The sequence below is a fragment of the Geospiza fortis genome, unplaced genomic scaffold (assembly GCF_000277835.1).
Source record: "Geospiza fortis unplaced genomic scaffold, GeoFor_1.0 scaffold104, whole genome shotgun sequence".
Classification (NCBI taxonomy): domain Eukaryota; kingdom Metazoa; phylum Chordata; class Aves; order Passeriformes; family Thraupidae; genus Geospiza; species Geospiza fortis.
The window spans coordinates 419,525-446,734 of record NW_005054325.1 but is presented as its reverse complement, the minus strand read 5'-3'; the positions used below and the strand labels follow the sequence as shown (position 1 = coordinate 446,734).

At 39.9% G+C, this 27,210-nt stretch overlaps 1 protein-coding gene across 5 annotated transcripts in view; it reads right to left on the bottom strand.

The window, feature by feature from the left end:
• Positions 1-2,991: 2,991 nt before the first annotated feature.
• Positions 2,992-27,210, bottom strand: part of COL15A1 (collagen type XV alpha 1 chain) — a 119,742-nt gene continuing 95,523 nt past the window's right edge. For 3 of the 5 annotated variants that reach the window (XM_031056979.1, XM_031056982.1, XM_031056983.1), the window contains 16 exons: positions 26,166-26,219; positions 26,000-26,059; positions 24,115-24,183; positions 23,714-23,755; positions 21,320-21,365; positions 19,754-19,846; positions 16,832-16,881; positions 14,971-15,081; positions 13,484-13,628; positions 9,961-10,025; positions 8,859-8,987; positions 8,632-8,691; positions 7,396-7,455; positions 6,308-6,493; positions 5,210-5,325; positions 2,992-4,878 (listed from right to left, as the gene is read on the bottom strand). In XM_031056979.1, coding sequence (XP_030912839.1) covers positions 4,662-4,878; positions 5,210-5,325; positions 6,308-6,493; positions 7,396-7,455; positions 8,632-8,691; positions 8,859-8,987; positions 9,961-10,025; positions 13,484-13,628; positions 14,971-15,081; positions 16,832-16,881; positions 19,754-19,846; positions 21,320-21,365; positions 23,714-23,755; positions 24,115-24,183; positions 26,000-26,059; positions 26,166-26,219 — 1,503 coding nt within the window. In that variant the 3' untranslated portion in view covers positions 2,992-4,661. The remainder of the gene's footprint in view (positions 4,879-5,209; positions 5,326-6,307; positions 6,494-7,395; positions 7,456-8,631; positions 8,692-8,858; positions 8,988-9,960; positions 10,026-13,483; positions 13,629-14,970; positions 15,082-16,831; positions 16,882-19,753; positions 19,847-21,319; positions 21,366-23,713; positions 23,756-24,114; positions 24,184-25,999; positions 26,060-26,165; positions 26,220-27,210) is intronic. The other 2 variants (XM_031056981.1, XM_031056980.1) reach the window with 2 other exon arrangements.

Genomic DNA, 27,210 nt, shown 5'->3' with positions numbered 1-27,210 from the left:
TGCCTTGACTGTGATAATTTTCTAGTACAGTATTAGCCTTGGGGATGAGACTAGCCTTAGTCGAAACCTTGAGGCCTTCAATGTGAAAATATATAACTGTAGAGGAAAGCTAAATACTGGCAAATCATTTTTTGGATGTTAAAACCAGCCCATCTAACTCAGTGGGGAGATAATGTTTTTCCTACAGTGAACACATTCAAAGTGCTTGTTACAAATTGTATCTTTCTTGCAGAGGCAATGTCATCATCATCCTGGCTTGAATTTGAATGTGATCTTAGGTACTTCTTGTAAGGTCCAGCAGGGCTGTCACCCCCTTTTCTGCTGAAGCATTACTAGTATCCTTGAGACAGACTGAGGGAAGGTCACCTCTGATCAACACCAGGGTGTGATGCTGAATTGATTTTGTATGTATGTTGTGGCTTAACCCTGACTGGCAGCTCAGCCCCACTCAGCTACTCACTTACTTCCCTCAGGGTGGCACAGGGGAGAGAACTGAAAGAGTAAAGATGAAACTCATGGGTTGGGTTTGATAGATAAACCAAACTACTCACGCAAGCAAAGCAAAACAAGGAATTAATTCACTGCTTCTCCCATTTTTGGGCACTGTTAAGCCATACCCAGGAAAGCAAGGCTGGAATGGAGTGATGACTTGGGATGACAAATGCCCTCGCTGGAATGATTCCCCTTTCCTGCTTTTCCCCCCCATTTTATAAGCAGAGCATGATGCCATCTGATATGGGATAGCCCTGTGGTGAGCTATCCCAGCTGCATCCACTCTCAACTTCTTGTGCACCCCCAGCTGCCTCGCTGGTAAGAGGCAGAAAAGGCCTTGGCTCTGTGTAAGCCCTGATGAGTAAGAACGAAAACAACTCTGTGTTAACAGCACTGTTGTCAGCATACAGCCAAAACAAAGCCCCATACCAGCTGCTGTGATGAAAATGAACTCTATCCCAGGCAAACTGGCACAATGTAGAAATTCCCACTGCCTCTGCTGACTGTAATTCCATTACTATCTTTTGCCCACCCAGGATGTAGAGATGGTCTGACTTTGTGTTCCCTCTCCCCCACACAAAGTCTACTGCTGGAGCTGAGACATCTACTCGAGGTACACTTCCAGGTTAGGCTGTGTGTACATAGAGCCATTAATTAGGAACATTAGGAGTAGAACAGGGTGGAGTTATGGTGTTTTGTGGTTTGTTATAATATAGATACACTGGAACGAATATGATAGGAAAAATTTTAGATTAACTAGTAACAGTGGAAATTGCACCAAGGTGCAGAATAGGCTTTTTAAGATGCAGCAAATAGCAGCCCTCTGACTGGTTAAAAAAAGAGAGGCCAGGTTCAGGTTAAAGTATCAAAGGAGTTAAGTAGATGTCCATCTAGAAGTATTTCTACCTCTGGGCAGCTACTGATTATGCATAAAGGAGAGACAGCAGGGAGGAACTATTAGAGTGCAGGCTTAAACTATGTATCAGATCAGCAAATAAAAGCTAAACCCCAATCAGATGTGTTTTCAAGATGCATACAAGGCATTAATTCCAGTATTTGAACACCAAAATGAAATTGCAATTCTAGTATCTAATTTTTTAAAAATCTAGAAGACAGGTTCTTTTCTCCAGGAGAGTACTGGAGTGAAAACAAGACTTGCAAGTATTAACACAGAAGTAATACCTAAATCTCAATGCCAAAGAAGAGGAACTGTGGAATCTTCCAGCCAGGACATACTGCAAGTCATTCTGTTTTCTTTCACTGCACAGCTCAGGAGCAAGGCTGGCAGTCTGTGGTTACACCAAAATGAGTTTTGTTAATTGCCAGTCCCTTGAGATGTATATGCTGCACAGCAGAAACTCACAGGTTTGCCTTGATTATAACAGCAATGGGAGGAGAAATTGCTCCTCTTGCTGCAGTTCCTCTGGGCAGAGCAGCATGCTACTGATAGATGGAAACATGACATGGTTTGTGATTGCCCAGAGAAAAGATCCCTGAACTGAGAAGGGTGAAAGACTGGCTGGTTACCTACTGCTACCAAAACCAATGGGCCAGATCAGGATATTGGAGTATTTACAATTCAGTACAATTCAGTCTGCCACATTGATTTCTTGTGCAGTTCCTGTTTTCAGTCTTTCTCTACGTGCTCTCTTGGCGATTACTTTGCCTTATACACAGTTTCTTACCTGAATTAGAAGAGGTTCTTCCTCAAGTGCAGCTGACCTTTGTATTCTAACTGTGCCGACAAAAGTACTCTCCTTTGATAGAGAAAGCTAATTTATTCTTAAGTACTGGGCTAATTTTTTTTCTCTGTTATATCCTTGATGAATATCATTTTTTCTTTTCACTTTTACTAGGGAATCTAAAGAACATCACTGCTTTTGAAAAAAAAGTGTGTGGTGTTGTTGTTTTCCCCAAGGGAAACATCATATTTCTAACAGGCCTCTCATGCCATTCTCCTGTAAAGGTGTCTCCCTTGGCGTGTGAGCAAGCCTGTGACCTCAGCACCACAGCAGCCCAGCTGGTGCACAGTTCATGATCTGTATTCAGTTAAATGGTGTGCAATAAATTGCTGGAGCCTGCAGATTAATCTTAGAGGTGGGAAGCAAACATGGAGAGGTTTTTAGCAGCTTATTGATTGTGCTTAACCATTTCAGTTTCTTGTTAAGCTCTGTTCAGGATACAGAGATGGGTCAGCTCTGTGGAAGGACTGGTGCAAAGACCTCTGGATGCATTTTGCTGGACCCAACTTAAACTCTAGCTTAGTATCTCCTAAAACCTGCATGTTTTTATTAGTCTTCTCTCATCCCCCTTCACAGAGCTCTTCTGTGTGACCCCACGCCCCCCCTATCTCTTGTCACTGGAATTCCAGGCAAAGGGACAGCCAGCTTCCCGAGGGCTGCTTGAGCTCAGGAGAGGAAGGGCGGGGACTGATGTGAATGAGTGGCTGCAAGCAGAGACCCCACTGCCTGTAAAGGATTAAAAGTAGATGGCTCCTGCTTGAAGCAGGTAAAAACACTTTATTTTTCTCCCTTGATCCTTCGGTGACTCAGAGCAAAACCCTGCTGTACATAAATAACTCTTCCAGATCTGTGAACTGGAGGAATTTGGCCCAAGAATGGCTCAGTATTTTGGGAAGGCTGACCATAAATGAGTGCAGTGAATTGTTATGCATACATTTTAAATGTAACACAAATGGCTTTTGCCTTATTACCATGTTGTAATAATGGAGTAATTTACATTTTTGCTTTTCCAGAAAAAAAATGAAGATATCTTTCAGCTGATCATGGGAAATAAGTTTTTATAATAATTTGGAAAAATAAAGCTGCATTTCAAAATATTTAGTCGTATAATTATATAATTTTAGTATTGTACGTGTAGTTTGCTTTTGTCTGTTAACAAAAGCTGTGTAGTTATTTAGTACTCTATTTGTCAGCAAATGAACATGTATTTCCAACATGGATTCTCATTAAAATCTTAAAAATAGATAATGTGGAGTTTGACCTCCATAGTCACTGCCTGGTAAAACATAAGTAAATATGTTGTGAAAAGTATGCAGTAGACAAATATATCAGCAAAAGACTTCAGATATTATGGTGATACTGTTAGTGAAGAATATTACAATTTCCTGATCATGCCTATAATTGTTTCAGTTATTTTATATTAACAATTCTTTAATTATGTAAATGCCAGAAAGGTAAATTCACAAACAGGAAAATCACTTTACATATAACTTAGTGGGATAACAATGTGTAGGACCTATTTTAAAGAAACCACGAGAGATATATTTCATTCATCAGTCTGACACAAAAGGAAACTACTTCCTCTGACATGCAATGAAATAAATAAACGTCAGATGGTTCATTTGTCTGCATTTGCTTTGTTCAGTTCTACCAGTTAAACAGGATGTTTTCTATTAACATTGCTTTCAGGTTTCCTGGTAACAATAGCACCAAAATAAAGACCAGATTTTGTCAATGTGAAATTTACTCCTCCTGAATAAAGTCTTATGCCTAGAATCTGCAAAGAGAAAAGCTGAAATAAGATGTGGGAGCTGCTATATTTCTGTGTAAGCACCATGCTGAGATCCAAACAAGCTTACAGGAGTCAAGCACTCGGCTTCCACCAAAACTCAGAGGAGGAGAGTACCTTTGCTCTTAAAGCTTTGCTTTGCAAATGTGAGCTCTGTAAGGTAAAAAATGTCTCTCAGTATTCACTGTATACATGAGTATATATGAACGGTGCCTTGAGTGTCCAAAATCTATGCGAGTGAAAAGGAGAGCATGGAGCATGCAGCTTCTCAGCAGTGAAGCAGCAGCAGCAGCCTTGCTGAGCCACATCGCTTACGAGGCAGGCTACTGGATCTTCCTCACAGACCACACTTGGCTCATGCCTTTAGGTGACCTCCAGCTCAGGCAGAACATGAGTTAACTGCTGGCAAGCTTCAAACTGCATGGGGTTCAAGGGGAAGTAAAGGCTTTAAGCCAGTTGTGTGCACTGGATGTTCCACCTAGCTGGAATGTGGTTTGTGTTGAGGTATGTCTTCTTTGTCTATTTTTTTCCTGAAATGTGTAATTACAAAAATTAAAATATTTACATCATTACAAATGAAATTTCAATGTCAGTTTTTTCTGTCGTCAAATGGAATATTCCTATGTGCAGCAGGTGAATTATTGTCCTTGGGGATCAGAGACAAAACTGTTTTCAATACAGAGAACAATAAACTGATTATTACAGCTGTATACTTTCTGGTCAAGAAGTTTCCCTGTGTTCAGAGGCGATGCTTGTCCCATAGCTCCCATATCAGCTGTGTGCCAGGCTTCACAGTAGTTGCTAACCAGTCGGATCCCATTTGCAGTTGAACCATGCCATATTATTTTTTGAGGCCTGAAAGGTAATGTTAAGAAGTTATTTACTGGAAAAGTCTCTTTTGCTTTATTCAACTGCACACCTGTATGTGTGGTGATCTGCATTCCTTGTGCTTGAAACAAGGAGCAGTTAGGTAAAGATGAAGGCAGAAAGGAGAGAAAGAAAGGAGAACACAATCTGATATCCCATTTCTAGACTATCAGAAAAGAGAAAGAAAAATGGCATAAAAAAAGAGAAATTTGTATCACACGGCTAGTAGCTCAAGATACTGCTACTATTTCTTTTACTATCTGGTAAACGTAGAAAAAAATCCCTTACATGTAACATATAAATGGTAATGTCAACTCACCAAGATGAATCAGTCATGACATTCCTGCCATCAAAGGAGTATATTGGAACATGAATGTTGAATTGTCCACCATTTCCATCAAATATAGATTCCCAGTTACGGAAAAGGGTTTGTCCCTGTAAAAATTTCAAAGCCACTTTTACAAACAAACAAATCCCTTATCTATACCAAATCCCAAATCTACCTTCATAGACTTATCTGGAAATTGAAAATTTAATTTGCATTTAAGGACCCTTGTGATTTCATCTTTCACACAAGTTTCTGCATAATGTTCCTGAACAAACTTGTCTTGTCTGTCAACTCTATGCAAATAACAGTCTGGTCCATGCCTTTGCCTCAAAGTTGTCTCTCTGTTCTGCTGTCACTTCAAAAATTCAGCTTGATTATCCCCTGTCCTTTCCCTCCTAAGGCATTGTTTGAAAAATTGCTTATAACTACTGTAGCTGTAGAGAAAATATAGACATAAATTGTAGTGGAACTTCTGTTAAGGTCACAGTTTTGTGAAAATTTTTGCAAACATTCAGGGCAAAACCTTTGCATTTGGCTTCCTCTCAAATTGCTTTTGAGTTTTTCCAGTCAAGGTTGAAACAATATTGTCTTCACAAATTTCTCTCAAGGCTCTGTGTTTGCAGGCACTTCAGAACAGCATCTGTTCAACGTGTTCCAAGCATCATGTGTTATTCCTGTAGGTTTCTTTGGCCGCCTGTCCTGGGAGCCAGCCAATGCTACAAAGACATGGTTGGTTTTCCTCAGTTTTAGAGTGTGTCTGTTTATGTGAGACCACAAAATGACTCATGCTCTAGACTCTCCTCTCAGTTCCATTGGGGTATATCCAACATCATGCCTAAGCACAGAATTTGCATTTTTCTTTGACATGAGAAAAATAGGCATTTTATCCTATGATCACCCTAAAAGGTAGAACATAATAACTTCATCACTGCTTCTTTGTTTCTTGAGTCTGGCTGTGAAATATGAAGCAAAGCTGCTTCTTTATAAAATGCAGTTTGGGCTGAAACTTAGTGCTTTTGCTATTTTCCAAGATTTTTGGGGAACCTATGGCCTATCCTAAAAAAACAAGCACTAAGTACCCATTTATACCTGAAGGTTGACTACTGGCATATGGTGTCGGTCTGTTTTTCTGACAACTGTCACCAGATCTTGCAGGTGTGATGAGAGGAAGGCTCTGTAGGTGGATGTCAAACCAGCAAGCTGGGCCTGCCGAAAGCACTGAAAATCTGCTCGCATGTCACCAGACAATGGGAAGTTCAAAGCCACCAGATGCAACTGGAAGAAAAAAGAAGAAAGGGAACCATTTTTAAAAAGTTTATGACACAAGGAAGATACATCTTGGAAACAAAACAGTACCCTCTCCTCCTGCCAGCACAGAACACGTACCCTTCATAAAAAGTATGAAAGTTATTTGTTGCCATAACATTACATTTCTCAGAGCCATGGCACCCTTAGCAGAAATATCAATTCATCTTTCGATGTTAAGGAAACTATGAATATTATGTACTCCTAAAAATAAAAATCTTTTAGAAGCAGCTAATATTTTCAACTGAAAATCTTGGAGTTTTCACATTAACAAAATCACAAATCCTGCAAACATGGAAAAAAGTAGTAAGAAGTGACTAGGTACCATTTAAAAATAGAAGAAATAGCATTCTTAAGTCAAGCAGCACAGATGCAAGAAATAATCCACATTCTTCCTTTTCTTTTCTTTCTTTTTTAGATATGTCAGTTACCTTGCTTTTTTTGTCTAAACATTTTAAAGTCTTTTAAAGTCTTTTTAAATAGAGGCTTAAGTTCTAAAGTGTCCATCTAAGCCAAGCAGCACCACGAAGATTGAAAATATTGTAACAAATATTTTAATTATTTGTAGCACTATTGTTAGTTTAGAAGTTACTCTGTATTGCAGGTACAATCACTAAGTGAAGAGGTATTACCAACTCAGTAGTTTTTTTTTCCTTTGAGATGGGGAAGGGTTTGGGATGATGAAAACAGATCTGGAGGGAACAATTTCAAATTGTGTTTGAGATGTCTGAATAAATTAAAGAAGTGTATTTGTAAATTTCTGAAGTAAAATCTCTGAGTTTGAAGAGCAAATATCACAACTGTCCCTAAAGATGCAAACTGTCACATTACAAAGCATGGCTCTGCAGCTGCAATACAGATCTCATACTTACTGCTGGTTTTCCATTGTTCACATTTGATATTGGTCTCAGTGCTGGAATAGACTGAAATCCCTATATTCAAGCACAAGCAAAAAAAAAAGTTAAATATCAGAATTGTGCACACTCAGTAATTTTTTAAATAAAAATTTAATCACACGTGGAGTCCTGCATGAAAGCAGCCTGCTCTTGGTAGGAGCAGAAGAGCAGATGAGGAAAATCAAAACTGAAAGGGTAAGGAGGATGTGAAAACAGAAAATGTAATGGGTGGAAACACTTCTCAACCCTGTTAATTGTTTCAGGAGCAGCAAAGTTTTCTTCTCTAGTTATGGCAAATATGAGTAACAAACCACCAACTGGAGCAGATGGGAAACTAAGGTGGTGTCAGCTGGAGGCTGCAGAAAATTTCTTATAACTTGAGATCTAGACATTTTTCCAGTGTGCTAGGTGAATTCTCCCTGACCTTTTTTATTTGTTTCTGTCCATCTTCCTTCTTACTGCTCCCTCCTAGCACTCTCTTGCCCTTTCATTTTCTCAGCAGATCAATTACCTTGTCATCAAAAAACCTTCTCTCTTCCCTTTGCCATTTCTTGGTTTTCATCCTCCCACAATTTTTTGGGACAGACAGCATGTTCACATGCAAGGTGGTACAATAACTTGCAGAATGGGGTCAGGCCCAAACTAACAATTGAGGCTTTAAAGAGCACCCTCTGTGGGATAAGCTACATTCAGGTGATGATTATGGTACACTGAATACAGGACTATAACCTTTCAAAGAAAATCTGCTTTTCAGAAACCCTTTTCGGACCTTCCTTGAAGGGGATGAGGGCTTGATATGACTGATTCCAGGCTTATGAAATAGTATTCTGTGGGTTTGTGGGTTTTTGTTTGGTTTTTCTTCTGTTTGTTTTTCGGTCTCTTTTGTTTTGTTTTGGGGGTTTTGTTTGTTTGTTTTGGTTGGTTGGTTTTTTGTTTGGTTTTTTTGGGATTTTTTTTTTGGTGGGCTGCTTACTTTATTCTGCTTTTTGTAAATGTTGCTTTGTGTCTTTAGTGTTTGGAATCTCAAAAGATACTGGAAACAGATTACTGTCCAAGCAAATAAATTTGCAAGCTTATGTAGTGGTAGGATGCTTATTTTGAACTGACAAATCTTGGTGGAAAATCACATTGTGCAGAGATCTGCATACTACTTCTGCCAAGTGTATCACCCATCTAGACTCAGTTTTCCACAGTCCAGTATTTTGTACTTACATGGCTTGATATGGCTGGAGGAGGAAGGCTGTCAGCAGGGATAGGAATTAGCTCACCAAGCTGAAAGGACCAAAAAGGAGATTAGAACAAAAATGTATCATCAGGAGCTTCTGAACTAAAAATAAGGAGTCCTTGCACCCACACTTCTCTCCCTCTGTAAAAATATGTCCCTCACCTTCATTGTGAGGAAGGGAGTTGGAAAACATTAGAGTGTAGTGCAATAGTACCTGCAATTTTCTCCATCCTTTCTGAACACGGATAAAAACCTCACTGGTTTCCCTCAGATAGATTAGTGTACCTTCTGCTACATAATGAACTTTTTCCAACATGCCTTCAATGTTTTGGAATGTTGTAACCTGTCAAATGGGAAAGTGAAACATACTTCATCAGACACAAAAAACATTTTGCAAGTTAAATAGTCTCATTTGGATACATAAATGTCAAGGCTTCTTCTGCAGAAAAGGCTCAGTTTTATGTAATTTAATCCATAAAGTAATATGAATATCTTGCTACTTTGGCATACCAGCATCCTCATTCTGTGGATTGTAGTAGAATGACAGCAATTTTGTACTAATTTTGTGCAGAGTGAAGATTGTTGCGCTCCTACCATTTAGCATCCTGGATCAAAATGGCAGAGTTCAGAAGAGAACTGCAGTAGTTTTAAACATTTTTTTCCCTCATTTCCTCATTGACAGAAGGCATATGAATGCTTTATAAATAATGCAGACCCTACTCCAGATTGTATTTTTTTATTAATCTTAAGTAAGCTCAGACCTTATTAATCTTAAATAATCTTAAATAAGCTCAGACCTTCTATCTGAGACAGTAGCTCCCAGCCTGCAACTACAGTCTTCTATCTTGGGGCATCAGTCTTTGAACAGTCTTTGTTTCTCCCCTGAGAATTGCAATGAATGCCCTCTGCTAGCTTGAGCAGGGCTTTTGGGGGTGGTTTTCTCAGGCTTTTTTGGTGTTTGTTTGTTTGTTTGTTTATTGGCTTTTTTTTTTACAGAAACGATGAGTTCTTAATTTAGAACCTACTGAGAATTCTGCCTTAGCTGGTTTTTTTCTTCATGGATATCTTACACCCAATTTTGATTAATTTAATAATATAAGAAAAGGACACAAATTTACATGTAGTCTCTGGCACAACAATTTTTAGAATTGCTGGGGAAATCTGCAGTTTGCATCTTAAAATTATGTGATTTATAAAATATTCTACTAAATAAAAACACAGGATGGAACTTTCACTCCTCTTTCAGTGCTACCAGTAACCACCAAAAGTTTTGAAGAAAATGTTCTATAGCAAACGTCCTTATTTTGCTCTCTTACCAGATTCCTGGTGGCAGGTGACCCTGGCTCTCCAGAAGGACCTGGTGGCCCAGGCATTGCAGCTGCTAAAAAAATAAGCATACAATACATGCTGAAGGTCATCTTTTTTGAGAGAAAGAAAGGACTTAGTGATGGTGTCCAGGAGCAGCAGAAGTTTTAAATAGCTGTAGTCATGTCCTTAATAGCTCAAGTCAACTACAGAAAATATATTCTAAGGATTTTTTTAGAAGCAATGATGGAACAGTCCTTTCTCTGTTTTTTTGGGAGGTTAGGGCCAAAAGATTGCAGTCTGTTGTAGAAACTGCAAATGAAGAACAAAACCCACTTAAATTGACCAGAATAATTGACAGAACCAGCTGTTCTGTCAGCTAGTGCACATGGAAGAGGAAGAACTTTTTGCTCCTGCCCATATAGATTTCAAGGGACCCATAACATCTTTTGCTCTAAAGACAAAGAAAAATTTACTTTTCCTTAGATGAAATATTCATGTGTGTAAGCTCAGCTTGTGTTACAAAGCAAAAAAGAAATTCTTCAGGAGTATGAACTTGGACTACTAAGGCTGCAGTCCACACCACCTGGTACCCAGAATCTGTCTATTCCAAACGTGAATTTCTTCATCTTGAGCTGTTTTCTGGAGTAAAAACTTCTTTCTTTTAAGATTGAAAGATATGGAAGACTAAAAGCATGCATTTTGTGCAAACGCATGTCATGATAATGGAACTTTGAAGTTGTTTGTAAGAGCTTCTACACAAGGACCTTGCTTGTTTGGTCTTGTGACTCCCAGAGGAACCTCGAAATCACCTTTTGCAAGAAGAATCTATGCACTGAGGCATTTGCAAGGATACTCCAGAGCAGGTCCTTCATGCCAATGGCAGGGGAAGGAGGTCAGCTCTCAGAAGTGTTTATAGCTATTTACCTACAGATAAGCTATTCCTCTTTCCCCATATTGCAATATGTGAACTTCATACTACAGTATGTGAACTCCATAATTACAGATAGTAATAGCTTTAAAAGAGAAAACTGAACCTCGAAGATAGGGAATAAATAAACATCTGTTCCGAACATTATTAAAATGTGTGCTGCCTAAAGAACCCTTTTACAAAGCAAAGAGGAAAATGTGTAGGAGGATGATGAAGACTAATGGCAGAGAGCATAAATATAGGGATGGAATACTAATAATAATTTGTTTTGTCTGACTGGGTCTCTTAGTTAATATCCAGAAGTACTTACTCCAAATTACACAGGAAAAGGCCTGAAGACCTTTATGGGCTTCATGGATGCTGCGGGTCTGTCTGTATCGTGATGGTCAGGGGCTGATTCACATGAAGCCCTTGTTCCAATGCTAAACATATTAAGGATTTTTTCTTTCTCAAATATTATTCAGAGGATGAATACTTCTGATAGACACTAAATTAATAGTAGCGACTGGATGAGAGATCGGAAGTCTCCCCTGCTGTATAAATGAGGCTGACCAGGTTTAAGAAATACCTGGAGAGAACAAACTGAAGAGAGGTATGTCTTCTCCCCAAACTAGCATACTGGAAGAACAGGTCTTGTGGGAAAACAGGCAAATTGTTTGTTCTCAGGAATGGAGAACTGTATTTGTTAGACCTGTCAAAACTTCAGGAAGAACAGATCTCTGTTACAGCATCTCTATTCAGGTAAAGTCTCCCTTTCCACTAGTACACCATCTTCAGCTGAGGTTAAGGAATGCTCTGCTCAGGTTTCACCTGGCTGAATTCCCATCCTGGTCACAGATCCTAGAGGAAGGAATCAGTCATTTTCTCAGGCTTATCTGTCAAGTAATGTCAGAGGAGCCCAAGAACCCATCCACCAGAACCCAAGGCTGGATATTAACAGTATGAGGCTTGTCACTAAAAAATCTGTGACTCAAAAGGAGTCAAAAGCACAAATATCTTGTACTGTGACACCTGATTTCTAGCTACATACTCCCTTTGTTGTCACCTTGTTTGCAAAATTCCTCTCTTGATGTGACTAATTGTGGCACATTTTGCTCCTTTTCTAACCCAGTTGAAAACCATTAAAGGCAGAGTAAGCAATCTGAAGTTCCAATTCTATTCAGCATTTGCATAGCAACTAGTTTTTAGAAGCAGTTCTCCAGCAGTCTGATTCTAGACCTAAACTCTGCTATGGGTACTGCCTTTTCCCCAGAAAATCAGAGAAGAACTTCGGCTGGAAAAGACCCTTAAGATCATCACCTACACCTGCAACACCCAGAACTCCAAAGTCCGCTACTAAAACGTGCCTAAGTGCCATGGCTGTGCTTCCAGAGATGATGACTCAACCACTTTCCTGGGCAGCCTGTTCCAGTGGCAATCCTTTAGGTGAAAAAAAATTTCCTAATATCCAATTTAAACCTCCTCTGGTACAACTTGGGGCCATTTCCTCTTGTCCTGTTGCTTGTAACCTGGGAGAAGAGACTGCCCCTCCTGGCTACATCCACCTTTCAGGCAGTTGTAGAGTGATAAGGTCACCCCTGAGCCTCCTTTTCTCCAGGCTAAACACCCCCAGCTCCTTCAGCTGCTCCTCATTGGACTTGTGCTCCCGATCCTTCCCCAGCTCGACTGCCCTTCTCTGGACACGTTCCAGCACCTCAGTGTGCTGCATTCTTGTAGTGAGAGGCTCAAAACTGAGCACAGGAGTCAAGGTGTGGCCTGACCAGTGCTGAGTACAGTGGGACAATCACTGCCCTGGTCCTGCTGGCCCCACTGTTGCTGATATAGACCAGGGTCATTGGCCTTCTTGGCTACCTGGGTACTGCTGGCTCAGGTTCAACAACTGCCAGCCAGCATCCCCCAGGTCCTTTTCTGCTGGGCAGCTTTCCAGCCAGTCTGCATGGGGTTGTTGTGACGCAAATGCAAATGCAGGACCTGGCACCTGGCCTTACTGACCCTCATACAGCTGACCTTGGCCCATTGGCTCAGTCTGTCCAGACCCATCTGTAGAACATTTCAGCAGATCAACCTTCCCAGCCAGTTTGGGGGCAAACTCACTAAAATGTGCATTTGATCCCCTAGCCCAGATAATTGATTGATATTAGATAGGTCTGGACTCAATACTGAGCCCTGGGAAAACCCCCTTGTGTTGGCCACCAGTTGGATTTAATTCCATTCCCCACAAGAGGAGGGTTTTGTCCCAAATTTAGCCAGCTGGTCAATTTGATGGATTTTGCACAGCTGTCAAGGTAACCTATCTCCACTATGCAGATTTCCTCCCAGCCACGTCCACAGCAAGATCCTTCGCACAATAGCACTTCCATGGTACTAGTCAGTGAAAACTGTCTGCAGAGAAATTGTCCCTTTTGTGCTCTCAGTTCCAACTTCTCCCCATGAGAAACTGGTGGAGGGCAGGGGGAGAGTGGGGAACAACCCGCTCAGGTATGCAGAGAGGGTGGGCAGGTGGGACAACCTGCCAGGTGTGAAAGAATTGGTCATGTGTGGGTTGTGAGCGTGTGGGTTGTGAGCATGTGGCTGTACACTTGCACGTACACTGAAAAGCTCACCTGAGCCATATATTGCAGGGGGGCCTGGTGGTCCAGGTGGTCCAGGTGGGCCAGGAGGTCCAATTTTTCCATAACCTGGTAAGCCAGGTAGGCCAGGTAACCCTGGAGGTCCTCTGGGTCCAACAACTGAGTCTCCTTTTGGTCCCTGTCAGTGATGAAAAGTATTTCCTTGAATGTATTTGTTTCACTGCTGCAGGGCCATCATCTCTGGTGGCAACATTTACCAGGTGCCTGCCACTACACCACCATTTAGACATGAGTCTGTATGTAATTTTCCCCAAGGAGGCATTTTCATTTTCATAATGGAAAATGAAAATTTTAACCATATACTGAAATAAAGTCAAGAATTTAAATTTCGGAAAGCTTTCTGAATAATCTCATACCTACCCCTGTGCAGCTGATACCTGAAAAACTCTCAACAGTGCTCTCAAAATCCTGGATCTCTACTCTGTTCATGCTGAGACTGCTTGCTTTGATGGGCTCAGAGAGTTTGTGGAAAACTTTAATGTAAAGTGTGTCTATGCAAGGTGTACACCTCATGATGAGTGCTGTCTTCTCCCTCCTGTGACCAAATGTTAGCCCTTAACCTCTCCAGCTGCCAGACTTGCAGAATAAAGAGGCTTCAACTCCCTTCATTTTCAGTTTAGCTGTGTGTCCTCAGCCTGACTGAGGAGGACTTCTGCTCCCTGTGCTCACACCATCCTGCAGACATGGAACACATTGGACCCTGGACAAGGAGAGCTCAGCTGTGCCAGTAGAACAGTTTCTAAACAGGGAGATGGTTCTCAGCAATGTGGAATAGAACTAGGGGGATTTTTAAGGGTGGTCTTGCTAACTTAGCACTTAACTCTCAGCTGTTTCATTCATGGTTCCTGACACAGACATGGAAACAGAGGAATGCAATGCATGTATTTGTTGCCAGATCCCAGGGATAAACTAGGTTCCAAAGAACTGGTGCATTTTATTCCAAAGCAGCTGTGGTGGCAATTGCCAGAAGATAAAATTTAAAGGTAGACAGTAGGCACTGGTTGAATTTTATAGAAATGGTCTAGATGGTTACACACTGGTCTTTTCAGTCGTGTTTTTGGATTACTAGGAAATTAGGATTAATTATTTAGATAGCCAGTAATTTTCAAGTCAGCCTCTAACTAACTTTATATGGCTTATTTTGGTATTATGGGGGTATAAGTAGTAGTATCACAAATTATACACATTGCTTTGATTTGTAATGCTGTTAATAGCATGATCTACATACTGGGGTAGCTATAAGAGGCGGCTGAGCACAACATTATGTCAGTAATTCTGCGCACAACAGTGAAGTGTCTGTGTTTACACTTAATGGCATTTTCTCCTATTCACCTAATGCTCAGCATGTAAGTTTTTATATAGTTCTAGCAATTCTGATGCTTGTCTCTTTTTAGTGCCTTCTAAATTCATTCTAAATGGGTAGTCACAGATATTGCCATTCTACAACTTGCATGACTTACAATTAATCCTGGTCTTCCTGGGGGTCCAGGAGGTCCTGTCAGGAAAAAGCCTCCATTTGGTTCTCCTTTTTCTCCTTTTACACCAGTGACTCCATTGTCTCCTTTTTCACCCTTTGAAGAAAATGTATTTTAAAATGTTGAGCTGAAGTGAGACCAGAACACCATGCACTGACCTTTTAAATTTACCTGAAATCTCTGAGTTTGGTAAAGGAAAGCACTTGTTTGAATTTTTTTTAACATCACTTTCTTTTGTCTTTTGTGATATGGGATGAAAAGGAATGGTTTCGCTATTGAGGCTGCAAGGCTCATGCAGGGCAAGGGCTAGGGGAGTTGGGGTTTGGTGGAGGCAGAGAAAATGCCTCTGTTTCTGTTTCCTGCTATTCTGCCCAGCAAAACCTTGTTCAGTGCTGTAGCTGGAGGCGAAGAGAGAGTTGGAGGAAGCATAAAAGCATGGCTTTGTGCTTTCCTCCATCACCAAGGAAAAACCAAAGCAAGATTGACATTGAATGGACAGCTATTTCAAAGTATTTGACAAAGTGAGCAGAGCATGGTGGGAGTATGTACCAGGATAACAGAAGAGACACCGCACAAAATTGCGGACACTTGAAACAGTGTGTCTTCTGTTCTGCATGGCTGATTATTAGTTAGTTTGGGAAACAAAGCAATAGGTAAGAAGCAGCATTTAATTACTACATTATTATATATCTGTGCAAGATGAGCCACAGCATTTATACATCCTCCTCACATTATTTTTTTCTGTTTGTCTGCTATTTTTCCCTTCAAGTTTTTTTTTGTTGACTTTTTCAGGTTTCTGAGAAATAAACCTGTGGATAGAAGAGGTAAATGGCAAAGCAAAAATGGCAGGTATCTGCAGACAGCCAGAGGACATGGCTATGTACAGCTCCTCCTCTGACTTTTAGTCTTTGTAGATTCCCAATAAACACGACTCAGAAGGTTTCTTTATTCCAGGCCATTTTGGGGAGTAGAAGGACTAGATGAAAAATGAATTCTTGGCAGCTAAATCTGTAAAGCTACAGACATTACACTGTAAAGTCAAAGAAACCCTACCAGCTTTGCCATATACATGGGACACCTTATACCATAGGAATAACTTGGATGTACTCAGCCGAGCAGAAATAAAGTCCTAAAACCAGGCAGCATTAAGAGTCCTTACAAGAGTCTGTCAGCACAACGCTTTTGATAGCATCATTAAATGATGATTTGATTTACATTTTATAAGTTCTTCTACTGATAAAGTCCTATTCACCTAAAAACATTTAAAAAAATATCATATTTTTATTAATTTTTGTCACTTGAAACAGTCAAGAGAATAATGGAACAGAGAGAGGCTAAACAAATTAAGATATGGGTATACTTTGCTGTAAGAGCTTCCAGGAAAAGTAGTTTTCATAATTTAATTTTATTCAGCATGCTTAAAAGATAAATAACATGACATGCAAGTGATTTCTACCCCCTTTCCCCTCACCCAGTGTTCTAGAAGCCCTTTAGGTAATGGATGTCTTTTCCCTGAGCTGACACGGAAACAAAAGCATTCATTTAAGGCAGATATGTTAGGTAACAGTGAATTATGACTCACTTTAATACCACTGGGAAGGTAAAAAGCCTCAGTAATAAAGTTTCTTTCAAAAGTAATCTTTATAGACCTCTGACAACCACTATCTCTATAGCTGTAATACACTTGCCTACATAGCTAGAGTTTAAGAAATGAATATAATTTGCAATTGCTGATGCCTTTATATTTCTATATTTCACCATGTTGCACTGGTTTGTGCTTAATTTATAGTAAAGTACATTTTTAAAAAAGCTTAACAGAACTCAAACACAAATGGGATATAATTACCTTTATGCTATTAATAAAGTGGCTGAAATATGATGGAGGGAGAGGTGGACCTGAAAAATGAAGAAAATACAATAAAGTACAATAATTATCTGTAATTTTCCTTTTAAAAGCACTGCTTTTGGTATTACTGGTTTAGGAGTTTAAAGGAAAACTATTTACAATAATGGCATTAACCTTTATATCAAACATATTTTTAGTTTTGTTCCCTAACAAAGCAAGACTTACACAGCCTATCTTGTCTGTGCCTTGTCTGTCCCTCTTCCACCTTAAAACATCTGATTCTGATTGGGATTTCAGAAAAATTAGAAGCAAAGAAGGCTCAAATACAAAAAATTCCTAATTTTCTGAAAACATAGCAGCTGGGAAGTGGAGTGAAAGAGAAGTATCCATGTTAACCTCTTTGATGAAAGCCAAGGTAAAAGAGAAGCTTTTCATATGTTTTGCGGGTAGTGGGGTGATCCATCAGTAGATGTGTGATCTTTCCTGCAAAGACAGTACCAGAGCTGACAAGAGCGAGATAGCCTTGCTGCTGTGCTGCAACAATTGTACAATAACTCTTCCTTGACATTTTTCTGCAATGAAAACCAATATCATGAAAACCAATAGAACAAGTGGCTATACCACTTGTGTTGTCTGCCAAAGTTTGTCAGCCAAAGTTGTCAAGCCAGCACAAAAGGTTCAAAAAGTCTTTACATATTATCTGCTTGATATACATTCAAAAAAACCCCCTACTTTGCAGCTTCCCGCAACAGTACAGTGCATTTCCTTCAAATGTGTTTTGATTAAGTTTTGAGACTTTTGGGCCCAACCCTCTGCAAGCCCTAGGGCTCATTTCCCAGTGTGCCACCTCAGGTAAAACTAAATCGAGCAGACATTGTGGGGTAGAAAAGTATTCTCATTATGGCACCTGTTTGGATTTTATTCCAACCTTACCAATAACAGCTTGCAGCAGTTATCTGCTTGATGCTTGTGAGGGGAAGGTAATGGACTGGTGGAATGGAATGGCAGGTGTCCTTCTCAGATGTTGCTTAGTGTTAATGTCCACATGGAGCACTATCTGAGGTCTTTCTAGGATGACCAGCAAGTAGTCTAGGTCTGAATGAAGCCCATGTCTGTTGAGTTTGCTCTCATACTTTTTGTGTTGGCTTCATAATTTTGCATGTTATCAATTAATAGACCCTGTTTATAAGGTTGGAGAGGTGACTTTTTGTGAGAAGCAAAAATAAATCCACTGCACAGACAAATACCACAGTTCAAAAAGCTTTTCTGGTTCCTGGAACTCAGCAAATGTAGTGAAAAGGATTTCAGCCACCTTCCCTTCAGAAAAGGTTTTGAAAAATTTCCTGTACTTTAATTATGCAACTACTGGCTTGTACATTTTCCCTGTCAGTGGTTATGTGGACACCTGTGAGAACTAGAGAACTCATTCTTTGTATGAAAGAATATTTTAGCAACTACATCATTAAGCAAAAACCAAATAGGAATATTTTTTAAAGCAGCAACAGAATTGGTCTTAGTTAGCATGCTTCAACTTAAAGTTGAAGAAAATGTTGGAACCGGTTGATCTATTGGATCAAGTGAATGAATCTCTGTTATTTTAGGAGAAAAGTGAATTGAGTTTTCAGTTTAACCAGAATTGTTGTGTTATTTTCACCATCCTTTACCAGCTGCAGTTTTACAGCAAAATCTTAAGAACAATCCTCATAATCTCCTTATGAAGCACCTGAAATCATCAGATACAGGTAAGAAAATACTTCCAAGACAATAATTTGCATTCAGTACAGAACCTGGAAAGGAACAGATATGTTCATGGTGGATAAGCCAGCACTGAAGAGAAAATTTTCTTATTTTCTGTTTAGAAAAGTTTTTCTTCTTCTTTTGACAAGTTTATTGATGACTGGAAATCACTAACTGCTTATTTTAAGATACTGGATCAGAATAAAAATTAATGAAGACAAGACAGGAAAATTCATTTTATCACAACAAGCAGGTGCTGTCTTCAAAATAACCAAAACGTCGTCTTTAGTCAGCAGAATTATGTCTTTGGAACAAAGACAGAAATATCCATGTAGACCTAGTGAGGGGTTAATACAGTTATTATATGGGGAGAATATAGTTATTATCAATGCATTAAAGGAAAATTCCTATTAATATGGTATAGCAACACTAATTCAATATATTGCATTTTCTATTTCAAAGCCTTATCTCAGTATATGAGATTTTAAAAAATATACAGAAAATTAAGTGCTTGTAATTACAATCTTTTCAAACAGATGCTTGTTTCTGTAACTCTTTTTGAATTTGTAAGAATTAGCAATGTGTATCCACTTTTTGATACAGAAAGCAAATCTTTAGGTGAGGAATAATTCCTACTGCTAGTGAATTGGAATTTTCAGTGCACACAGACTCTTCGTAATTTTCACAAATAAATCAGAAAACATTGAAAAATTGGTTGAAATGGAAATAATCTATTTCCACCTCCTGTTAGAAGTGGGACTCTCAGCAACAACTGACTGCCTTGAACTCAGAATGCACAGGTGTATCACCCTGAAATGTGAAGCACTGGATGTTAGCACAATTGGCTCAGAAAGACTGACAACAAAATGATATCTCAGGAAGTGCCCATTATGTCCTTCTAAAATGTCAGAAAATCTGTGACCAGCTACTTACATTTCAATATCTATTCTTATATTTAACACATTCCTAATGCTCACAAATGTGCAGTCTGTCTTTTCAGAAGACATTTTGGATAACATTCTGAGCTTTGCTGCTCTGTGCGTCGGTTCATCAGTGAACACTGGTATAAATCTCTAGGGAGGTAAGGCAGCAGAGATAAGTATTCAAGTATCTTGCTGAATTGCTTTTCAAGTTAGACACATATTCCTCCACAGGATGTCAATGACATATTTAGATTTAGTATACCTGGTGGTCCTGGAGCACCTCTGTCTCCCTTCTCTCCTTTGAAGTGTGCTGAACTGTGCAGTCCCCAGGAATCTCTGTTTGCTTTAGCACCTGCTATAAACAGCATCACAAATTCATAAGAACTTGAAAACAGCAGAGACTGTAGCAGTGATAACCAAACCACTGAAAGTGGGAGCAGACTTTTCCATATATGTGGGGCATATGGTTCCTGTCCTTCGATGCCTCTCTCATTCATGGTCATTGAATGGCTGCCTGACTGTCCTCTCTTAGCAGCCCCAATACGTGCAAGACCATCTCATTGGGGTTGCGATGAATAAGGTTGGAGAAGATGTTGATGGTCGAATAGGCTCTTTGATAAATAGTTTTACTCCATCTGCTAGAGGTTGTAGGAGCCTGAAAGGGCCAACAATGTTTGGGCCCTTTCGGCCTTGTATGTAGCGTAGGATTTTGTGCTCTACTAGTGTAAGGAAGGCTACTGTGATTAAGATTAGAAGGGCATAGGAGTGGGCTATGATGAGGCTGATTAAGAGAGGGTAATTAGTCATGGTTTGGGTTAAGCTAGGGAGAGGATTTGAACCTCTGAGCTAAAGGACTTAAGCCTTTGGCATTTTCCGAGCTCTGCCATGCTAGCTACTATGCAGGCAAAAAAGAACCATTCGGCTACATGGGAATAGTATGAGCCATACTATCTATCGGGTTCCTAGGCTTTATCATCTGAGCCCGCCACATATTGACAGTAGGAATAGACGTTGATACTCGAGCATGCTTCATGTCCGCCACTATAATCATTGCTATTCCAACCGGCATCAAAGTATTCAGCTGATTAGCCATACTCCAGAGAGGCACAATCAAATGAGACCCCCCAATACTATGAGCCCTAGGATTCATCTTCCTATTCACCATCAGAGGACTAACAGGGATTGTCCTAGCAAACTCCTCACTAGACATTGCCACACCTACTACGTGGTGGCCCACTTCCACTACGTACTGTCTATAGGAGCAGTATTTGCAATCCTGGCAGGCTTTACCCACTGATTCCCCCTATTTACTGGGTACACCCTCCACTCAACATGAGCTAAAGCACACTTCGGTGTAATGTTTGTAGGTGTAAACCTAACCTTCTTCCCTCAACACTTCTTAGGTCTAGCCAGTATGCCATGACAATACTTATACTCCCTTTTCCCTAACCACCCAGCCTAAAACCCTCTGAACAGACCTGGTTCTATTTTTCCATTTGTGAATTTCACTGGAGCAGATGCAGAAACAGTTCTTGAATTTCCCTTCCCTTCCCTTCCCTTCCCTTCCCTTCCCTTCCCTTCCCTTCCCTTCCCTTCCCTTCCCTCCTCCAATTATACCATAATCAAGAAAAAGCAAAGAGCTCTTAAGTATGAAAAACCCAACAAAAGAAAAAAACCCACCAAAAAACCCAAAAAACCCTCACCCCCCCAAAAAGCCCCCCAAAAACCAAAACCAACATCCAAAAAAAAAAAACCAAAAAAAAACCCCCAAAAAACCAAAACCAAAAAACCCTTATTTAAACCAAGGTACAAGGAAAGAATTACCCACCATGATCATCAAGAACTTCTTGATTCCCAGGATAGGGAGGGTTCACCTTCAGACAAAGAAATCCATTAAAAATCATCCATACATAATAATCAGTGGACATGCATTACTTAGTGTGACTGAAAAGCCTGGCAAGTTTGCATGCTAGTAAATGTTATAACAACACTCTGGGGTTATCTCCAGTTTGACAGGATCTGAGTATTAGCTGATCAAGTTTTATGAGGATTATGCTCTCTTTGACATGCAACATGCTTTCAGCAGAAAGGTAACATCATGCATTTTGGAGGCATCAGCAAATTCTACTCTTGGTCGTGCCAGAGAAACATCAGAAAACTCATTGTCCAAGAACAATTCTAAATTTACAATACTGTGTTTGGAAGCAGGATTTGATTTTTGACTGTGAGATGACAGCTTGTGTTTATAATTATCTTCATCAGACAAGGGCTATGTTATGTTTGATGTTAACCTGTGCTCCAGATGCATTGATACCACAGTGGGGAGACTGAAGCTATTTTACTCTATCCTCTTCTGCCACCAGCTACCTGTAACAGTGGGCACGCCACCTACTTCTGTGCCTGTCTTCAAACTAGGGACAATGCAGGAAATGAAATGTGGCACAGTGCTTGGAAATCTTGGTACTTTCTAGTACTGTTTATAGGAAACTAAGCAACTGTATGAAAAAATGGAAGTTGCTGCATCTGGCTAATCCTGTAGTATCAGCCCATAGAAGTCTTACTCACATTAACTCCATTAACTTCAGAAGTTCAGTCCCCATGAAGAAAAACTGCTGGGGTTCAGTCTGTAGTTCTTTATCGACACTCATCAATACAGGCATGAACAGCAGACTTCTTATCTATAAACTTGGATAGATTTAGCAGATTACTCACAAATGTAGGACAGATCTATCCAGCACACTCAGGTGCATGAAGAGATGTTTACAAGTACATGTTTCTATTACTTGTGCATGTTAAAATTAGTGCTATTTTTCACTGATTGTAACCTTCTGGAAAAGTGGCTATTATTATCTGAAATTCAGAGAAAATAGGCTTGTTTTGTTTGAATCATTCCACAAAGAATCAGAGGAGAGTGGAGTCTGGAAGGCATCTCTGGAGGTAGTGTAGCCCAAAGGAGGATCAACTACAGCAGGTTGTTCAGGTGTGAATCCAGTCAGGTTTCAGAAGTGAGGCTGACAAATATGTATGTGATTAAGGACATCTGTTATCAATGTACTACATTGTTATACAGTGGGAGTGAGAAGATTAAAGGGAGAAATTCATAGAGGTAAAAAAATGATGCATGGAGGTGGTAGGCCAAAACTGCAGAAATGGCAAATTACCATAGAGTAATGGCTATTTATCATTAATTCCTAAAAACATCACAAGTTGGGATACAACTTTTTTCAGCAGTAGGGTTAGGGTGATGATGAGTATCAATACATTTAGCATAGAGGAAGTCAGGAGCTGTTTCTCTGAAATCAGTGAAAAAGAACTGGAATGCAAAGTGGAGGAGAGGGCACACTATTGCTTGGAGCTTTTACAGCTGTTTAGCAGAAAAGTATAACCCTACACTATTCAGGGGTGGACTGTGGCTCCCAAAGACAGAATCCTTTCCAAATACATACCCCACAGCTTAACAGTAGGATATTGCCCTAGGGAAAATACTTCCAGGACTGAACTACATTCACCAGTCATTCTAGGATGCAATTTCTGTAATTCATTAAAGAAAAATTGCACCAGGACATTCTGAAAATACGAAATAAATCTCCTCTCTTTTCATACTGTGTGTGACACTGCAGGTTCTTTGAAAGTGATGAAGGCTTTGTCATACTCTTTGAAAAGGAGGGGCAGATCTTCACCTGCTGCAATTCTATGTGGACAGAGTCCATTTGAGGGTCAAATAAAGAACATGATCTTTCTTTTCTGATGCATCTTTCATGCCACAATGAAACACATAACAAATCTTATTTTGGACAGGGAAATTAAAAACAGCTAGAGACATAACAACATGGGGACTGTATTTAGACATATATCTAAAAAATACGTGTACCTGTATGCATACACATTCAGGTCCTCAAAGCAACTCTTAAACTATGGAAACACAAGCTTTGAAAGGCATTTTAAGTATTAGAAAAAAACAAGTAATCAAAGTACTTTAAGCAAAAGAGTCTAGTGTTTCTAGTTCTGTTGTATATTTTATACATGGCTAAGTTTTCATAAATGGCTAAACACTTGAAAATCTGTTATCCTGAAGAACAAGTAAAACACATCCCTGGTGCAAAGCAAAAGGCAGGAGGGAGAAAAGCTGCAAGGTTATGGTGTTTAGGTGTACAGCTGCTTTGGTTATGTTCTGTCATGGCCATGCATCCTGCTAAGAGCAGATTCTGCATGTGTCACTTACTGGCATTTTGCAATGAGGCCTGGGAGGGACTGGGAAAACTGTCTATTGAAAACAGGAGGGAAATTACTTTGGTGAGCATAGGAATGATACAGCATGTAACACACCACATAAACCTAACAGTCATGATAAGGCTAAGCCTGGAAACAAAATCCCCACCTCCCTAGAAGAAAGCCCAGCTGGCTGCCAGTTCTGTCATCATGTCCCTCTCTCTGGGGCCATGGGGGCAGAACTCCTCCATGACAGTGGCTTTGGTTAAGAGATCTTTTTTCTCTGCACACAAGCAAGGTCACTCACAGTGACCTGTGTAGGCCGAAACCAGTTTTGATGTTTCCTTTTGCAGAGTGCTTCTAGAGCAGCACATTTCTGCTGCAAACCAGCCCCTGATGCCCAATGGCACTTACTCCTTTGATATAAAGTATTCGTCCTGGGGGTCCGGGGGGCCCTGGGGGCCCAGGCAAGCCAGGAAGGCCCTGGTAAGAGAAAGTGGGAGAAGGAAGATATCAGACAAAAAATAAACTCCAACTGCAAACTGGAGCACCTAAAGCACTGCTTATTGAAACAAATTAAAGAGTTTATCTCTCATCCAAGGAAGATTAGGTTTTCTACACTGATCTAGATCTCTCAAGACTGCTAAGATTCATAAATTTTCAAGTGCCAGTCAGATAGGTGCATGCTAATTAGTGATGCTGAGGAGCCCTGCTAGAGGGTATGACTGCCTTTTACAAAAAATAGACATCAGCTCTGAGCTGTGTAATTTGAAAACTTGGCACAAGGTTGTGTTCACCTTTCAGTCCACGTCAATGCAAGTTTCTGTATGGTGACATATGTCATCTCATCAATAATTAGAGATCCATTAGATTTCATCTTCCCTGAGCACTCTGGGAAGGACAACTTTCTTTACTTGTTTGCTTTAACCTGTCAGCCTGATGTACTTCATCTAGTTATACGTGCTACAATAGCTTTTGTATGGTTAAGGCAGACAATCCAGAAAATGAACATTAATATTTTTTGAAGATATGGAGAAAAGGAAAATCTACTCTTATATTTTCTCTCAGTGGGTAGTAATTTGTCCTGTTATTTTCTTCCAATTAGAATTTGTCTAATTTGTCTGTTTTCACTTTCTAGGAACTATATTTCTATTTATACCTTCTTCTAGGGGTGTAAGCCACATTCAGTACCTGGTCTTTTTTTACTGTGGAGATACCTAAATACTTACTAATTCTGCAAAGATACTTACGAATTCTCAGTCTCCCTGCTACTCACATAAAGCAGTATCATCTCACTTATATTTATTGTCTAGATGGACAAGACACTTATGCCTTGTAGTTTGTGTGCCATATTTTTTTTTCTTTTGAGCAAACTAGAACCAGAGACTTCTTATAACAGAATCCATTTACAAAAATTTCTCTAATGAAATACAGTAATACTGACTTTATGCTTGCACAGTAACATACCCTTGCAACTTTTATTCAGCATTATCTCTGATGCAGATGAAATAGCATTAGCTGCTGTTTTGGCGTGGGTACCAATTTTCCTAGCACAGATTGTCGCATGACATCAGAACAACCACACAAATCACTCTGCTGTTGTGAAGCTTATTGTCTGTGCTCAGCAGTGCTAGCTCTTGTGCTGTCCAGTTTCAGTGTTTGTCATGAGACAACTTGTCTGAAATCTTTTCATGAGAACAGACTTGCAGCAACAGGAGCTTGCTTCATCACTTGTCATTCCACAATTACAGGCTGTAGGTGAGCATGAATATGCTGTCACCTGTGCAGAGGTCATTGTTTTGGACACTTGCACATGGCAACCATAGCAGGTAGCAGGTATTAGTGAGTGTCTCCTTGATGGTAAGGTAGATACCACTTCCCTGTGATATGCTCAAGTGCTATTTGTATCTGGGCTAGAAAGGTCAGAGCCTGTGGGAGTATCTTCACATCATGCGAGGTCACACTGGTGGCCTGGATCAGGAACTTCTTGACACATATAAAAAAGTCTGGAATTCCAAATCTTTTGCTATTTGAAGGTGCAATGGTAGCAGTGAGTGTCACACATAACTGTTACACCTGGGAGCTGACACAACTATGTGTATCTGCAAGAACTGCCCAGACAGAGCCAGAAGCTGACTTATCAATGACTGCTGCTAGAGAGGAAAAGTAGCAGAAACATAATTATTTCTAGAACATTTCAGGTTTTTAGTCCCATCATCATTTGACAGGGATCAGTATAAATCAGACTTCAGATTTTAACACATTCTATTTTGCAACCAATTGAAATACAAAAACTTACATTAAATGCTTCACCTCGATCACCTTTCACACCTCTCAGTCCATTCAGTCCTGGACGGCCCTGAAATAAGTAGAAATAATTTATTATTATAAAGAATAATAAATGTCATATATCTTGTCAGAAGCAAGATTTCCCACTTTATTCCACTTGAGAGCATAATACATACTGGGCGTCCTGGGAAGCCAAGTTCTCCTTTGGGTCCAGTAGGTCCTCTTGGTCCCTGGGAAAAAAAAAAGTAATTGCGGCCCATTTTGTTGACCTATATTTGATTATTAAAAATAAGAAACATAATTTTATATCTACATTAAAAATCAGTCTGTGATGGCCTGTGATTGCACAGAACATCCTCTCTGCTTGCTCTACTGAGTGATCTCAGAAGCTGAGGACTGCATGTAACAGCTCTGGTTTGGAAAAGACCACCTCTCTAAAATGAAGTTTGAATTCCCAGACCCTTGTAGGGCATGCAATTCAAAACTGACTCACCATCTATTGAAGAAAAATTAAATGCATCAGTCAGGAAAAGAAAAGAAAGTTAGAGATATATGCTCTGTTCATCTTCTTTTCCCCTCCCCCCTCCTTTTTTATTTGTAATTATTTTTTAATCAGGCTCTGTGAGGAAATATCTGCGGATTGGCCTAAGAATTCATGCAGTGCCAGGCTTCTACTTGCCTCTCACCAGCCTGGGTTTGTGGATTCATGCATCTGACAGTTGAAACAGAATTGTTCCTTCTTTATACAGGTTTGACTGAATCACCAGGCTCCACAAAGTAAAACAAGCCACTTCAAAAAGAGGGGACAAGTAGGCTGCCTGGGAAAGGTGGTCCAGGACTACAGATGGCCTATGATGGGGCATTTGCAAGCATGCGGCTTCTAGGCAGCCTGCAAGTGATCAACAAAAAGCAGCAAATCTGAGGATCTACAAACTTTCAACTGATGTCAGCTTCCTGAAACTCACCGAAACCACAAGGGTCTAGACAAACTCTTTACATTTGTGTCAGCCTTTCTGGTTTCATTTCCTTTTTTTAGTCCGCTGAAATGCTGAGATACTCCTTCTTGCACTACTTGTTAAATAATCTGTCTGTAGATCTCACACAGATACCACCTACATGAGACAGTGGATGTGTTTAACCCTTCACATGATATCTTTTCAGTGAAAAGTGATATGTACATTAATGAAAAATTCATCTGATGAAGAAGATAATTTCTCTTAT